This window comes from Colias eurytheme, chromosome 10 (assembly GCF_061535395.1).
Source record: "Colias eurytheme isolate Ceu_HAF_F1 chromosome 10, ilColEury1 Martin Lab GWU primary, whole genome shotgun sequence".
Taxonomy (NCBI): domain Eukaryota; kingdom Metazoa; phylum Arthropoda; class Insecta; order Lepidoptera; family Pieridae; genus Colias; species Colias eurytheme.
Window position 1 is genome coordinate 9,253,459 of NC_142989.1, and position 17,103 is coordinate 9,270,561.

The 17,103-nt window shown below is 33.9% G+C and overlaps 2 protein-coding genes across 8 annotated transcripts in view; both read right to left on the reverse strand.

The window, feature by feature from the left end:
* LOC149905365 (uncharacterized) overlaps positions 1-17,103 on the reverse strand; it is a 203,317-nt gene that overhangs the window by 172,370 nt on the left and 13,844 nt on the right. The gene's annotated exons all lie outside the window — the stretch shown is intronic.
* The window catches only part of Efa6 (Exchange factor for Arf 6), a 42,349-nt gene that overhangs the window by 16,298 nt on the left and 8,948 nt on the right, over positions 1-17,103 (reverse strand). For 6 of the 7 annotated variants that reach the window (XM_090106094.1, XM_090106093.1, XM_090106092.1 and 3 more), the window contains exons 2-3: positions 1,177-1,243; positions 666-719 (exon numbers count right to left, since the gene is read on the reverse strand). In XM_090106094.1, the coding sequence (XP_089962220.1) occupies positions 666-719; positions 1,177-1,243 (121 nt within the window). The remainder of the gene's footprint in view (positions 1-665; positions 720-1,176; positions 1,244-17,103) is intronic. The other variant, XM_090106095.1, reaches the window with a different exon arrangement.

Consider the following 17,103-nt stretch of genomic DNA (forward strand, 5'->3'; position numbering starts at 1 on the left):
ATTGAAGAAAACATTACTTAGTAATTATATCATGCATGAGTTTATTAGCATGAAGCATGTTTATTTGAGAAAAACAAACGCAAGGGTGATGAGTAATTGCATTGTCCTACTTCCTGGTTAGTAATGGCAATTTATTAAGTGTATAGGTGATTGCAATAATTTTTACTATTTTTTATGCCGAATTTTTCTCATAGCTTCATCGGAACTGCACTATAAACATTTTAGCTCTACCAAGTGTAATTATCCAATTTGTTACTGGATAAAAATTAAGTGTCCTACAAAGGCTACAGCGAATATTACATTATTCTGCTATCAACTACAACCCCGAAAGCAGTACTATGTATCGCAGCTCTTATTTGTAGTAACGCAACGATCCACTTGGGAAAACGGGCTGAAAACTCGACAGGAAGTTATGTTATCGAATTTAATGATATGGCATTCATTTTTAGCGCATTATTATAAAGGTTAAATAAAAAAATACGATACGCAAAAGTGACTATAAAAAAGAGTTTACAGAAAAAGAGTATGGCACGATAGATTCTAAGTTGTAAAAAAGTTCAACCAGCCTACACCCATAAGTTTAATTCCGCCGCCGCGCTCGCCTGTACAGTTCTGTCGTAGTTTAGCAGCTGATACAATTTATACATTATTATCGAATAACTCACCCTTTTTCAGTCGTAAAGTGACGGGATCCGAGGAGAGTCGTAAACATTTTAAAACTGAAACAAAATAAATTGCTTGTTTACGATGTCGATGTCTCTATAGTATTTTGATGAACTTGGCGAGTGAATTGCGCCACTGAAATAAACAACGTGACTCACACTTTAAAGTTCATCTTTAATGGATTATATTTGTACTGTACAATCGGGTATAGTATTTTTATCGGTCACCCTGATAAAGCTATAGAATGAGTGTGAAATGAGAATTGCTCGATCGCGTGTCGACTTCGAGTGGAATACAACGCAATCATTGAATTAGCGTTAATCACAGCGATAGCGGTTAGTCTTGACGATTTAATGAGAAGTTAAAACTATCTTGTAAACAGCATGTTGCGATGACTAGAGGCGGTCGAATGACAAACGTCCCAGTCGGCTCGTAATTAGTCCGGACCACTTGGAGCCGTTTGCGGTTTTCGGAGATAAGTGTCATGCGTGTGATAAATGGCGAATTCCTTACCTTCTCGCGTCGTGAACCGGTTCACATCAGTCCCATTAACCTTGAGCAATACGTCTCCCGCCTCTACCTGTAATTGAACGTACACATTTATTAACTCACTTCAAAGGGAACCAATATAAATTATCTGGGATTTTATGGCCATTGTGTTTATATTAATAGTTAATAATCTTATCCTTCGTATTAAAACGATCGGGATATTATGGGTCTGTCAACACACAATATATCACTTTATAAGACGAGGTTGTTGGCATCTCTTCCTCGACGTGTATCAAACTTGTTATTTATTGATTTTAGTAGTCAATAAATACGGTATAATACTGCTTATTAACTACATGGTAATGTGTGTGAGAAAAGTAACACCAGATGTGAGTGTGATCGCCTTATTACAAGTTATTATCAACAAATAGGAAGAAAACAATAGTATTATGATTAACGATTAATACATTGTTGTATATTTGCACTGCTTATTAATCCATGATGTTATAATTTAAGGGGCGTTCATTCAACGCTCTGGTAATGATCATCGGCAGAGTCAGTTGCCGTTTCAAACAGCTATTTCTGTGTAAAATCTAACTTTTAATCCATACTATCCATACTAATATTATAAATGCGAAAGTAACTCTGTCTGTCTGTCTGTTACTCAATCACGCCTAAACTACTGAACCAATTTTCATGAAATTTGGTATGGATATATTTTGATACCCGAGAAAGGACATAGGTTACTTTTTATCCCGGGAAAATGACGCAATCCCGAAAATCCCACGGGAACGGGAACTATGCGGTAACCTAGTATCTTATAATTGAAACTGCTTATTTGTCTACGTTTAATTTGCTTTTATAGAGACAGGGTGGATCTAGGGTGATCAACTTGACTCCCCTTCGTTAAACACAAATAAAAGAATCTTGCGAATCTCGATCACCACGTTTCTCGCTTCTGACGCGGGCTGAATAAAATGACTGACCTCAAACCGAGCCATTTCCGTGCCTCAATTTACGCTAATATAATAAAAAGCAAAGCTTGCTAATTCGTTGGAGATAATCCGCGAACGCGGTTTAAATCTTCATTTTCACTGGGCGCCAGAGATTTAAATAACATTCAATTAATTAGCTGAGAACTCATTACAATGTTTATATCTTTATTTGCAGTTACTGTGTTTCCTTTATATGTTTCAAGCATACTGGATTTACAAAAAATACATTATTTACGTGAAATACTATAATTGATGAAAAATTTGCGCTGAATTTATAAATGACCCAATTACTTTTGAGTCTCTATTTATATTTCATAAAACCACAAAATAGTGAAAAATGTGAATAGTAATTAGTAGTACACTTTAGGGAAGCCAGTTATATTTGGTTAAATTATTCTGGCAACGTTATATTTTTTAAATACATACAATCTAGTTTCTTTTTCTCAAAACATTTACATAGTCATTTATATTATGAAAACACATGAAAATTTCTTATATTTTCCTTAATTACTTGTTTATAACATCAAAAATGTTTAAACTTAAATCCTTTCCATTTTGACATAAAAGAGCAGAACTTAGGTGTATCTTTAATTATAACAAGTTCATGTTATGTACATTCCTCCATCATATATGTAGGGCTAGTATTATCTATAACCATAATAATTGTTGTAAATTGTTATTAGACTAACAATAATCATAAATAAAATACTGGTGTATACTATGAAACAAAGATATTATATGCAGTTTAATTGCATTTATGACTAAATGTCCGCTCGCTTGTACATACTTTACCATTGATGGTAAATTATATTTACGAGATTAACATTTATAATAACGGCTCACAGGTGTGCCTTAAATATTTTAAGTATTTGTTTATCTTATTTAATTGTTGCGTTTACTGCGTTTCATTAAAAACGTTATGTTCGATGCAAAGATAAGATAAGATTTTACTCTCTAGCTTCCTTCCACGAAGACGTTAACTTACTTAAATTTAATGCACCATATTAGTACTAATTAAATACATTACCTACTTATATAGCTTTATTACCTACCTTTTCATTGATTGAAAGTTTTGTAAAACTTGTACCTAGGTACTAATTATAAATTTTCATTATGGGATAGGTTGAAAATATTCAAACAATTGCACGTGGTAGGTATTGTTTGTATAAAAATCTTATTAAATATACAAAATAATTAGAGATACAAAAAGGCTTCTGAATAGGAAAAGAGAATGCCCATTCATAACACAATTACGTGCGAAAAAAGTGAAACAAAACGCTCCATTCGAGCCAGTCCTATTTAACGAACAAAAGCTTAACCTATTTCATTCATGTTGCATTTTCACGCTCGAACTAACCTGTAATAGTTCACAGATATAATTTCGTATCGGCCGTATCGTTGCCAAGTAAGGTCACAAGCACAAATAATGCACAAAACAATTACACAGAACGGATAAACTATCGCAACTTCCTCCTGCGGACGACACAACGGGCGCGCACTTTGCAACTGGTTTCGAACGCTAAAAACTAGTTACAGATAAATATAGTAGAGTTAATTCACTTTTTCGCGCGACTATTGCCCTACAGTTGGCGAGATACTGAATGCATTGTGCGATGATGCGTAGAGAGGATAATGATGCGAGGACGCATCGGGTCGTCACGTAACCACACGACTGGTCGTCGTGTCGGCCGCCGCGTACTGTTATCTAGAGGGGACGCTAACAAGCTTCGGAGATAAATTAAATCATCAGGCGAAAGGGCGTAGGAAATTGGAATTAGGAGACCGCTAGCCATGGCCCGTGCGGCTCGCGCCCGCTGCCGGCCCTGACATTGACTTCTATCCGATAAGTCACTTCCTAATTATTCACGGGGTGAACTTAATACGGTGATCGATACTTTGCTCTATGGGGTGGCATATTGTTTTCTTCATTCTATAAAATTATTAACAGGGAAATAACAAAATTATGGTCTAGAAAGATGCCTGTGTTGCATTTTTTTAATATGTGATAAGAATTAGGTAGGTACATGGTTTACATGGTATTGTTTAAATTGAGAATAGTATTCAATAAATATGTATCGATAAACGTATAATATATTATACATTTTGTCTACACATCAACAGCAGTAGCTGGTCAATAATTAACGGTAATTATATGCATAATTCACATGAGATAAAAAGATAATAAATCATAGCATGTACCATTTGTCTAGTATGTATGTAAAATTCTAAATGCATAAGATGTAGAGGCTAGAGCTCTAGCTTCATATATCCATTTTTCTCACTACAGGCTACAATATATTATGTTCTTGTCATGCTGCCCTCATTACGTTAAGATATTCATACAACTGGAATTCCTATTTTTAATATTAAACATAATCTAGTGTGAACTCTAGCACGGGTCATAGGGGGTGTGAGTTGTGACGTAATCTTATAACACGCAGAAATTGCCTTGGGGTGATATTCGTGTAACAGTTTAACAATATTACGAAAGTCTTATTAATATTGAGTCACATGTTGTTGTCAGCTTCATTTTTTTTAAGATAACGTTGGTACGTCACTAGAAAAAAGTATCGAAATCGATAAAATACTGTAACAACGAAAAACATTTACAAATTGTTTAAAGAGTATTACGTATATAGGGTGGTGGCACCAATTATCGGCCATGTCAACTTTTTTTGAACTTTGACTGGATGTAATTTTTACATTATTAGCTTTTTCTTTCTTACAGTGCCTTTTTCGGGTAGATAGATATTGAAACTCCATTACTACATTTGCAAAATTACGAATCCATTGTTACTTTATTAAATAAAGAATTTTTATTTCGAATATGCCGATTTCCCTCAATATCGGCCACTAACAGCAAGATAACACCCTAATATCTGCCGTCTTTGGCCCTAATATCGGCATACCTTTTCTTAGGTGAAGTTAGATGAATAAAACTTAAAACTGGTAAAAATATTTATAATCCATTGAGATACAAATCATTTTTTAACTCGCCTATCATGAATGGTCTTTTCGTTACATTGTCTTAAAAATTTAAAGTAATGTACCAAGTTCAGTATTCTTATAAGGGCCGATTTTTCAATGCTTGGATAAAACTTATTCGTCGAATAATGTATAAAACTACCATTTTAAAAACGTATTCTAATTGCCCGTATTTGACAGTTTACGTGACATTTTAATATTATCGTGTAATACTTTATTGGACGGATAAGTTAAGTAAGTTAAGGGCCGATTTTTCAATGCCCAGATAAACAGCTAGATAGACTTTATTCTTCAGTTAACAAAATATTCAATTTTTCAATAGACGAATAGGACTTATCTATCGAATAACTACGTTATTTGATGAATAAATCTATTTGCCGCTCCAACGGCCAGATAGCGCGCTATTCGACGGTTAGGCGTTTGAGTTGACAACTGACGCGTCAATTTTGGGATATTTTCGTTAGTCATAACATAGAGCGTAGAATTATTAACAATGAAACCTCTTTCTATATAATTATTATCAATTAAAATCATATTGAAATTGATGTTTTTGATAGTACTGATGACCATGCCATTGAAAATTTGCCGAACGCTGCCGTTAAGTATGTCGTTTCTATCGTAAAATATATAAATTGAAACACAAATTTAACCAAACTCTTTACTCGCATCAAAACAACAATCAACAATCATAGAAGACTAAAATGCACTCCTGACGTGAGTCATAATGACGGTTGTTGACAAATTGCAAGAGTTGACTCTATCCCGCTCTAACCTGACTAATTTAATATTTTTGTTTCGCCACTCCGAGAGCAGAGCTGCCAATATGGAAATATTTGGTCAGATAGTTATTCATCAAATAAATCACGATTGAAAAATAGGCGAGCCGTTATGAGTTAGATAAATAATTGAATAAATCTATTCGAGGGGTAGTTATTAGACTATTTATCTCGCGATTGAAAAATCGGCCCTAAGTTAAGTTAAGTTTTAAGTTTTATCCAAGCATTGAAAAATCAGCCCTAAGACAAAAATAAAGATACGGAGTTAAATGAGACTTGTTTCAATCAACTAGAAAAAGAATTGGCTTGGAAATGTTATAAGAAATCACCCAATCATTAAACCAACATATTCATAGAATACTACCTACTTCACTTCTCATCCACCTACTATTTGATAAACCAAGAAACCAGGAGGATGGTGTGGTATTAAAGATTACTTTTAGTGGCCTACGGATGTAGGGAAAACAACCATAAAGATTCTCCTGCTGCAGATATGACTAGCAAAACATTTATTGTTACTTTTTCACTGCCCTTAGCAACTTCATAAATGTTCTTCCATCTCTTAGGCCCTATTACTTTCCCTGTCTTCGGAAATATACTAAAGCTCGTCTCATCCCCATTTATATTCTCCGTGGGTCTTGTAATATGTCTTCCGTTTCCAATTGATTTTATATTATGTTCTTGTAAGTCATTAAACCACTTTCTTCTGTAACTACAGCCCTGGCCAGCTTCTTTCATTTTAAAAACAAGGAATACCACTTTTTCCCTGGTTTTCCATTTTTAAACGGATTGTGTCTTTTATCTTCTTATAATAAAACAACAGAATGAAGTGCAGAACAGAACTAACATGTTTTATTATTTGAAACATATATATATACCTATATCACCAAACCAGCCAGTACAGTAAGAAGTTCACATATAACATATTAGATATTATTTTTAACACCCCCACTATATCTAACAATGTTATATTGATAAGTGTACAATAACATAAATATGCTGAACCCCCAGTTGTAATTGTAATCTTCACATCGCCAGAACATAAAACTGACAACTTTTCACTGTTTGCAACGATAATTTCCTGTTTCTGATCATAAGACGCATTCATAACCCAACTTTCATTTGCCGTAAGGTGTACACTGGCTCCAGAGTCAATATACCATGCATTTTTATTGAAATTCCCGCTTAGGAACACAGCACTAAAAGCATTAGACTGCATTCGGGGTTTTTCTTTGGAGTTCGACGCGTTTTCGTTATTTGTACATTGATTTCGATAGTGTCATTTTTGTTTACATCGGTAACATGTCACCAAAGAGTATACAAATACTACGTAAGACATGTCACTGTCTTCACCTTGACGTTTGATTTTGACGGATCGACAATGTTACTAACATTGACATTTTTTCTTGACGCCATTTTATTTTTCATGTACTTCAAACGAGCTGCGAATGCTCCGCCAACTTCATCATGTTCCTCTATGGTTGACTCCATGTCTAACAATTTCGACTTTATAGAATCAGCCGTTATGTTAATGCCTGAATGCTCTATTGCCATGATCATCGGTGAAAACCGCTCTGGTAATCCTGCTAATAACAATGAGCCTGTCCACTGGTCATTTATTTCAAAACCTGTGCCACATAATTTTTGAGCCGTGTCAATTATTTGAGTCACATAGGACGTCATTGAACTGCAGTTTTCCAGTCTTATCGAAATTAGATTCCGTAACAGATTTATCCTTCTTGAAAAACCGTTGTCATCGAATAACTGTTGTAATTTTTCCCAGAGTTCTTTTGATGTTCTTACACTTTTTACATGTACAAACAAAGACGGATCGATTGTCATAATCAGCTTTGCCCGGGTTTTTTCGTCATCTGCAGCTCCTACGCTCGCTCCTTCTGGCTTTACACAATGTTTCATGCCTTCAAGGATTAGGAAATTCTCTGCCGCGAAGCACCACTCGCTGTAATTTTCCCGTCCACGTAATTTAGGTACATTTATCAAGTAGTTGGCCGCCATCGTAATTCCAAATAAAAATTTTATTTCACGAATATCCAACAACACAATGAAAAAACGTGTTGAAAAAAGCTTTTTAACACTCGTACCAAAACGAAATTCTTGTTAAAAAAAACTGCTTTTTTACTGATTCTCTGGGCCCATAACCTATAATTAAAACAACAGAATGAAGTGCAGAACAGAACTAACATGTTTTATTATTTGAAACATATATATATACCTATATCACCAAACCAGCCAGTACAGTAAGAAGTTCACATATAACATATTAGATATTATTTTTAACATCTTCTTTTATAATATTTTTAACGCTATTTATCACGTTGCCGCGTGATAGGTAAACCGTAGATCCGTATCAACCATTGAACAATTTCTTCTTCTTCATTTCGGTTTAAGACGGTATCTCTACCAACTGTGCATTCTGTGTCTATTCTTCCATGAAGTCTATCTTGTAAAGTGGTCCTCAGGATGTCATATTGTCGAGATGCTTCTCTGATGCTCATATTTTGATTTTTGACGGCATTCACTGTCTCTATAATTTTACTATGGTCAACAAAAAGGACAAACAAAAAGGTCAACAAAAAGGAAAACGTTTGCAATAGCCAACGTTTTACTTTTAGTTGATTATTTGCTAGTTTAGATTGTGCTGGCATGATTTTGGCATTAATTAAAATACATCACCTCCCTGTTTATTGTAAAGTCCGACGGTAGTAGAAAAGGTTTTACTAAGGTGGCCGTTATTACGCATCAATTCGCTTTATATCGGCCGTAGCTAATAAAAATCGTTTTTAGGCGGCCGACTTTAGGATCCAGTGATCAAACGGAGCTGTTGTTTCATTTCTAACCTTATTAATATCACTGCTAACATATAAAATAGATAAACATGTTATTTGAAGTTTTCGTGCATTACCCCAATATCGACCACCCGGCCGATATTGAGATTTATCAGCAAATACAGATCCCCAATCTCGGCCCCGCAATTATTTCATTAAGAAGACAAATAAATGTAAAAACACACTATTTAATCGATAATTTGACTGTTTTTCTTTGAGAACACATAAAATTCAATACTATATGTTTGTTTAATTCCATTAAAATACTTATCCACGTAAAGCGTTGACTCAGTGATTTGACTACGCAATGCCGCCAAACTACGCACGTTTTTACCTGCACGTGTTCTATGGCTTACTGAATTTTCAAGAGTTGAGATACCCACACCGAAATTTGGGAGGTTTTACTTATGTATATAGAGTCACTTTTTGCATAAAAACTTTTATGATTTAAGATCGATATTTATAGTTATATTCCGTTTTCTCGAAAAGGCCGATATTAGGAGTAGGCCGATAATAGGAGACTCCACCCTAATATATATACAAAAAATAAAATGTTTTCTTTTGTTACAACTGTTGCAAGGAGAAAAGTACAATTAAATATTTATAACACATATCTCAGATTTCATATCGTACCTATGGAACTTATTCATTGAAATGTACCAATTAAACTATAACTAAAATACTGCGCATTTGCTTCATATGAAAATTGTAGCGCTTTCCGTTAATTAAATAAATTCGTGGAATTGAAATGAAATTACTAACGAGACCAATGTGGCATATCGCTTACAAGGTGTGCAATGAATAATATTTTTCTACCATTTGATTGAGTCCATTACTTGTACATCAGAACATGTGTATTCATGGAAAGCTTATCGAATGCATACATGTCCATGATACTGAATCACACAGATATCGGGTAGAGGCTTGAATTTATTACCGTTGACGAACCATGTAAATCTAAACTTTCATCGTGTTTTGATTTAAACACTTTAACACTCTGTAACGACTGATTTATTTGGAGATATATAGAGAATTGTATGATATTTTTTTGAAATAAGTTTATGTTTTGTTAACTAAAAATAATATTAAATTCTTACCGATCTGTCTGTCCGTACTTATCAACCTGCAATTCGATGAAAATATAGGTAATAAGCAGATAACTAACATATACAAGGTATAAATCACCTAATTTTTATTAGGGCATAAACATTAGAAGCCTAAAATTTAGACAAAGTCCCCGCGATTTTGTCTAAATTTTAAGCTCGTATAGAACAAAGTTACAAAGCTTTGAATTGCAAAGAGCAATTTCACTTTCAAAACGGCGCTCGCACCATACACTCGCAATTGATATAAAACTCGTCGTAAATCATAACAATTTACAATAACAATACCGCGCCTCTCGCGAGCAAATACAGCCGTGAGGAATTTACAAAGGTTCTACATTCTTTCATTTTAAATTTCAACTTTCTCTGCACTCCATCGTCATTACGGAGTCATCAGCGCCGCGGACGCGCTCAACAATAAGTTTTTCGCATTATAGCAGAAATTTGTTTCAATAAGGAACGCGCAGACAAAAGATAGTAAATTGTTTCGGGAAAATTGGGCTGTGGCAAAATTAGTGGACTTTTGTCCAGGTCTCTGTTTTAAAGTTAATTATTTCATTCACAATTTTATGAACTTTTTTAATTACAAGACTAAGTAAGTACAGACTATTGAATTGTAGATTCCTAAAGGTTTCCTTCTGATTATTAGGTATTAGGGGGAGTTTATATCGGCTATCACATCTATGGATATAAATAACAAACGGATTACAACATAATAAATAGCATGCCGGTTACTGAAGCGGTAGTGGTTGTCAATGAAGGTAATACAAACAACAAACTGCGTTCACAGTTTTAGCTATCCAAGCGATAGCTAAAACTGTGAACTTACTAAAACAAAAAATAAATTTAAAATTCTTAGTACATAACTATTATATTTTTAATAAAGAAAAGTATGCAAAACAAGTTTTTAAACCGCAGAACTATGCAAATGAATGAAAAATTAATGTGCATATCTGTAGATGCAGGCGAAATGCAACATCTGAGAATTATGAAATATGAAAATCTACGTATTTATGAATTCATTTTGGCTAGAACACGCGATATATAACGATTTACGTGCTAAGCGCAGAATTGAGGTGAGAATAATTATTCACCCCAGACAAGTCCTATTATCAGACGTAAACAATAGTTTTTTTACAAAACGTTCTCATTTTGATGGTTTAATAACGCTGGCCAGAGAAAAATGCGACGTAAAGAATAAACTTTAAACGAAGGTTGAATGCTATGAGTAATAGTAAAAAGGTACATTATCTATTTGAAAACGTAGATTGTGTTGTGGAGATAATAATTGATTTATTTAAAATTTTATTGCTAAATATAATCGAGCATTAAGGAGGTATTGTAACTGGACTATCTCGCGAGTAATACTTGGTAGTTAGTTGCAGTTTGTCCCTATTAAGCTTAGTGCATAGGCTAGCATCGGCTTACTACTTTGTTAGCTGAGTTGTCTTATTTTGTTACTATGCTGTGAAACAGACATTTCTGTATTTTAAGGATTATAGGAAATTATACGTTACCCTGCTCATAGATGAACCTTTTTCACTTGAGCTTAAAAATACATACTTTACAGACAAAATTTGCTGCTGAGAAACTATAAGTTTTCTTTTCCTATAAAATTTTGTGTATACATATTTTAATAAGAGCGCTGATCAGCTTTTCAGTTCGTTTAAATTTAAGAATTTCGACCCATAGCTTGTGTACTGAACCTTGAACGATGCGTGGTAATGACATGAGGTGCGATAGGAAAACCAACGGTTAATCTTGACACATATAAACCACAATTCGCGGAAATATGTCCTAAATAAATCAGCAACGTTGTAGGTGGTCTTTGGTAGCGCACATAAATATGGTCGAATGAGTGATGTAGGTTAACGCACAATTAGTATCGATACTTGCGCCCCGATGGATATTCGTAAATCGTGAACATCAAACGAGCTACGCCCACGTCGATGCAAGCCTACGCGCTTTCAGGTATTCGAGTGGCCTTTTCTATTTTATTGCCTACGTTCAACAAAACGGATTATATCAAGTTGCAGTACCTACTAGTTGCAGTACCTACCTACATTCTCTTGATAGTACTTATCGTTTTCTAACAACTAGCAAGGCTTTATAAAAAGCCTCTACTGAGAGCCAATTCTCGAATTGTAAAGGGAATTTTATGGCGATTCCACATTTCTAAAGGTCATAAACTTAAATATCATTCATATACATATTTTATAGATCATTGAAGCTGAAGAAAAGTTTCTCCTTTTACACAATATGAAAAGAAAGCAATCAAACCAAGTCAGTATTTAGTTAACATTTTAACATTTCGTTATAAAGCTGTATGGACCTCTAATCGTATAGGAGCTACCGACGTTGACAAGTGAGAATTTTAGTATAGTTAGTTGGTTCTTTGATATACTGTTCCTCTTGCTATTTCGGTTAGAGTCCGGGCTGTCTGGCTGGTCGCAGTGGTTGCGTTTAGTAGTGCGCATCTTATCTGTACAGGATAATTTCCTTAATTTTAAGTCATTTTTTAACGCGTAATTTTTAATATTTTGCCTTTAGATAGATCCATCAGACATAGTTTTTTTATTGCAAGACGTTTTTTTCGTTGTTAAATAGGTGCCAGACGCAATTTTTTATTTCGTTTTTATAAAAAATTCAAATTATTTTAGAATGTCTGTAAATTTCATATTATGTTCTTCAAACATAATATAATCTAAAATTAATTAGCCAGACGCTAATTCGATTGTTAAGTATTAAATAATGTGTATAAATAAAAAAAAGTAATGAAGTATGCTGCTCATCAGCTAGTGTATTTTAATTATGCGATAGGATATAATTGTAAGAATACAATATTATTTACACTTGTTCTTATAAATAAAAGCTAAAATGAAAAAAAAGAACCATAAAAGTGAAAAATAAAATATTAAAGTTACCATACATTGAAAATAGAATAAAATCTATATCAATGAAGGTTAAACAATTACATTGTTACATTTAAAAAGCCATCTTCATAATCATCATCATCATAACACACCACACCACACACGACACACACACGTGAACACACATACACTCGCATGTTTAAGTTTGTATTGAATTTAACTAAAGTAGTTAGCATGAATTTATATAGCTAGTATACTAGCGGTCCGCCCCGGCTTCGCCCGTGGTACCTACATGTTTAAACTATCCTATCTCTCAAGTTGGATCGAACTGCACATGGTGTGCGAATTTTATTATAATCGGTTAAGTGGTTTAGGAGTCCATTGAGGACAAACATTATGACACGAGATTTATGTATATATATTAAGATTAATGAATTAATATTGTTATCATCATCACTACATGGTATAAAACAAAGTCGCTTTCTCTGTCCCTATGTCCCTTTAAATCTTTGAAACTACGCAACGGATTTTGTTGCGGTTTTTTTAATAGATAGAGTGATTCAAGAGGAAGGTTTATATGTATAATAACACCCATTAAAATTTAAATAGTGGAAAAGTACTGTTATTTTTGAGGTTTCTAATGTGATGTCGTAAATAATTACATTTTTTCCACATACAGTGCAAACGCAGGCTGAACCCTACGAGTTTTATCAAAATAATGTACTAACTATAATAGTACACATTGAAAAGGTCTACAGAAAAGTCCGTGATGGTATACGTCTATCTCTTATGAGTTATGGATAACCCACAATAACTTTTTTTTGTCATTTACTTTTTACGACAAATAATGGTTAATTTTCGAAGCGATTTTAACGAATACAGCATTAATCCTTAACCAATTAAATACCTTGAATACATTGTTCATTTAATATAGATCTATATGGCCCTTTACACCGTATGATTTAAGTGAATATTTTCGAAGATATTACAGATTTAAAAATTGCGGGACGTAGCGTTTGCGGCGGTACCGGCCGGCCGCCCGGCTATATATTTTATACCCGTGCGAAGCCGGAGCGGGCCGCTATGTATTTATATTCAACGTTCACAGTTTTTCTGTAGTGTATTTAGTATCAGCATGTTGCACCCGTGCGAAGCCAGGGCCAGGCGGGGCGCTAGTTAGTTATAAAAAAAATTGTTTTGTATAGAAGATTGTTGATGTACCCTAATAGTTTATTTTTTAGCCTAAGGAATAAAATGTACCAATGGAAGGTACTTGTTCCCACAACACAGGGAATCCTAGAGTAGGAACAATTGAATTTATATGCATCGTATATTTTCGAAAAAAAAAAGTTATTTTTTATTGTTATTTAATTTTCGCGGCCAACCCTTTCTATCTCTCTTGCACTTTAAACTATCTCTCCATATACACAATCATCAAATTGTTATACTTACCTACTTTCACTACGTGTTTATTTATACATATTTAATACTTAACAATCGAATTAGCGTCTGGCTAATTAATTTTAGATTATATTATGTTTGAAGAACATAATATGAAATTTACAGACATTCTAAAATAATTTGAATTTTTTATAAAAACGAAATAAAACATTGCGTCTGGCACCTATTTAACAACGAAAAAAACGTCTTGCAATAAAAAAATTATGTCTGATGGATCTATCTAAAGGCAAAATATTAAAAATTACGCGTTAAAAAATGACTTAAAATTAAGGAAATTATCCTGTGCAGATAAGATGCGCACTAAAAAACGCAACCACTGCGACCAGCCAGACAGCCCGGACTCTAACCGAAATAGCAAGAGGAACAGTATATCAAAAAACCAACTATACTAAAATGACTTTTTTTTTAACGTTAATAGCTCCCGTACCATAACAGTAAGTTCCACCGCCGTATTCGTTGCACCATGCGAATCAATGATAAGTGCTCTTCTCTAATTTATTGTTTCATCTGACTTCACAACGTTAACGATCCATTTTGACGTCGACTCTAACTACATACAGACTTAAATAAAACGTTTGTTTGTTCAGGTTCTTTGTTCTAACTTTAACTTTAAAGAACTACTTCAAAAACACATTATTTGCTAAATACTTACTTTTATGGTACGCAGCGAGGGTATCGAATCGGAATTAGTAAACGCATTGTCCACCTAAGCTAACGTGAACTTTGCGCTCATAAAATAAATCTAACCAAACAAAGGTGTGGTCACATTGACCCCTAATATAGTAGTAAATATCGTTCGGTAAATAATGTTATTAAAGCCAAGAGCACAGAGCGTATTGGATTGGAAGCCGTAGTATTGCTTTTGCTGTGCAGGGACAGTTTTTAATTAAATCAGCCGCTTAAGGGACCAATTTATGTACCTGTACTTTATTCATTCGTCGGGATATTTCGTTCAATGTTTGTAATATGTCTGCTTTGGGACTCTGAGGCTCATTTTGATTGCTATTAACTTTCAGGAGTTTCTCTACACGTGCTACACGTGGAGTATGGTTGGCAAAAATATTGTTTTCATTGAATGTCACGAAACGAACAAACTTTATACCAATATTTATTCGACCCGCTCAGATATTGTGATTAATTTCCATTGAATAGTATTAACGCAATCGCCATGAAGAGAGCCAAGTTTCCATGATATATTCAAATAAAGATTTCATATCGTTTCGTCCAGCCGTTACGTGACCAAACTCCCATATTGAAGTTTTGCTATTCATCCTGGGTAAATAACGACTTCTTAGATAATATATTATATTCATTTTGTACTAACTTGTGTTTATTAGGACTTTGCTCCCAGACTTTATTTTAAAATATATCTGCCTGTTCAGTTTTACTTTATATATGAGCCTATATTCTACATATAGAGATTTAAATATCTGATCAAAAGGGTTATTGCAGAGTTTGTCTCACTAAAATTAAACAAAACAGCTTGATAAACAATGCCTTGTAAGTTGTAGCGCCATTAAAATCCAACATCCTACAGGAATAGGAAACCATCGTGCATTAAATTGAATTTCCGCTGCGCTTACAAGACGGGAAATATGCCGATATTTCAAGTGGCAAGGCTTTTGCGCTTGGGGAATAAAAAAATTATAGTCACAATGTTATTGAGAGCTCGGATCAGCGAAATAGGTCGATGGAGGACGACATTGTCTATGTAGCGAATGTATAGCCCCAAGAGTTGTGCACTGCTATGCATTTTATTTGAGGTTTCATAGAAAGTGGAATAGACCAACTATCTTCTAAAAGAAACATGGCATTTTTTTTTAATGTAAGAAGTATCTTATACGATTTTGGAATTTGGAATGTGTTTGTAATACAGTAGGGAGGATTCTTAATTGATTATCATACCGTTTTTCATTAAGTTTCCACCTTGTGTTTTGTGTAAGATGCATGAAAAATTAATTATAACTAGAATTAGTATTGAAGTATTAAAAAAATACATTTGCATAATTGGAGGCCTTTAAAAAAATTTGCATTAATCTAAGCAGATTTAAAGATTAAAATGAAACCATAGCTATATTCATATGTAATTGAGTACAAGCGCATACAGGTTATTATTTAAATGTTTTACCACAACTACACGGTAGTAAATAAACAGCAGTGCGGAAGGATTAGCCGACCTTTTGTGACGTCTCAGGATGATGGATGAATACTAAAACGACAATACAACTATGCTCATGAAGTGTGACGGTTGCTAGCGTGACTCTAAAGAACTATTAACCGAATCTTTAAAGTGATTACACATGTTGTTGTTCATATATGTAATACATTCATATCATTATGTGTACAAAACATACACGTTTCAGTAATAAACGTGCGGTTACCTACCATTAATACTACAAATATAACTATCGAACGAAGATATTATATAGATGATCGTATCTAGTTACAAATATGGCTCTCTGATATATCCGTATTCATTACTATTATAACATGTTACAATTGAATCCACGGATTAATAATTAAAGCTACAGCTTTAATTATTTGAAGGGTGATTTTAACAAAGTTAGTTATAGGCAGTCAATGTATGCCGCGTCTTTGAAATGCGTTGGTGTAAAATCAATTCCTGAACTTCCACGGGATGTTAATAATAACGCAGTTCTGCAAACAGCAGAAAATTTCAAATAATTTACATTTGAATAGAATAATATTCACAAGATAAAAGCTTATTAATCATAAATGTAGACGTTTGCTCGCATGATTGACGCAACTAATGAGTAAATGGAAAATCGAAAGCGATCTATAGCGACGCTTGTTTTGATAAGGCGATACGGGTCTTGTTAGGAGCTAGGTTTTTATATGAACCGGCTCGAGCCTTTCTAATGTTGAATTAATTAAGCTTTATCAGGAAGATA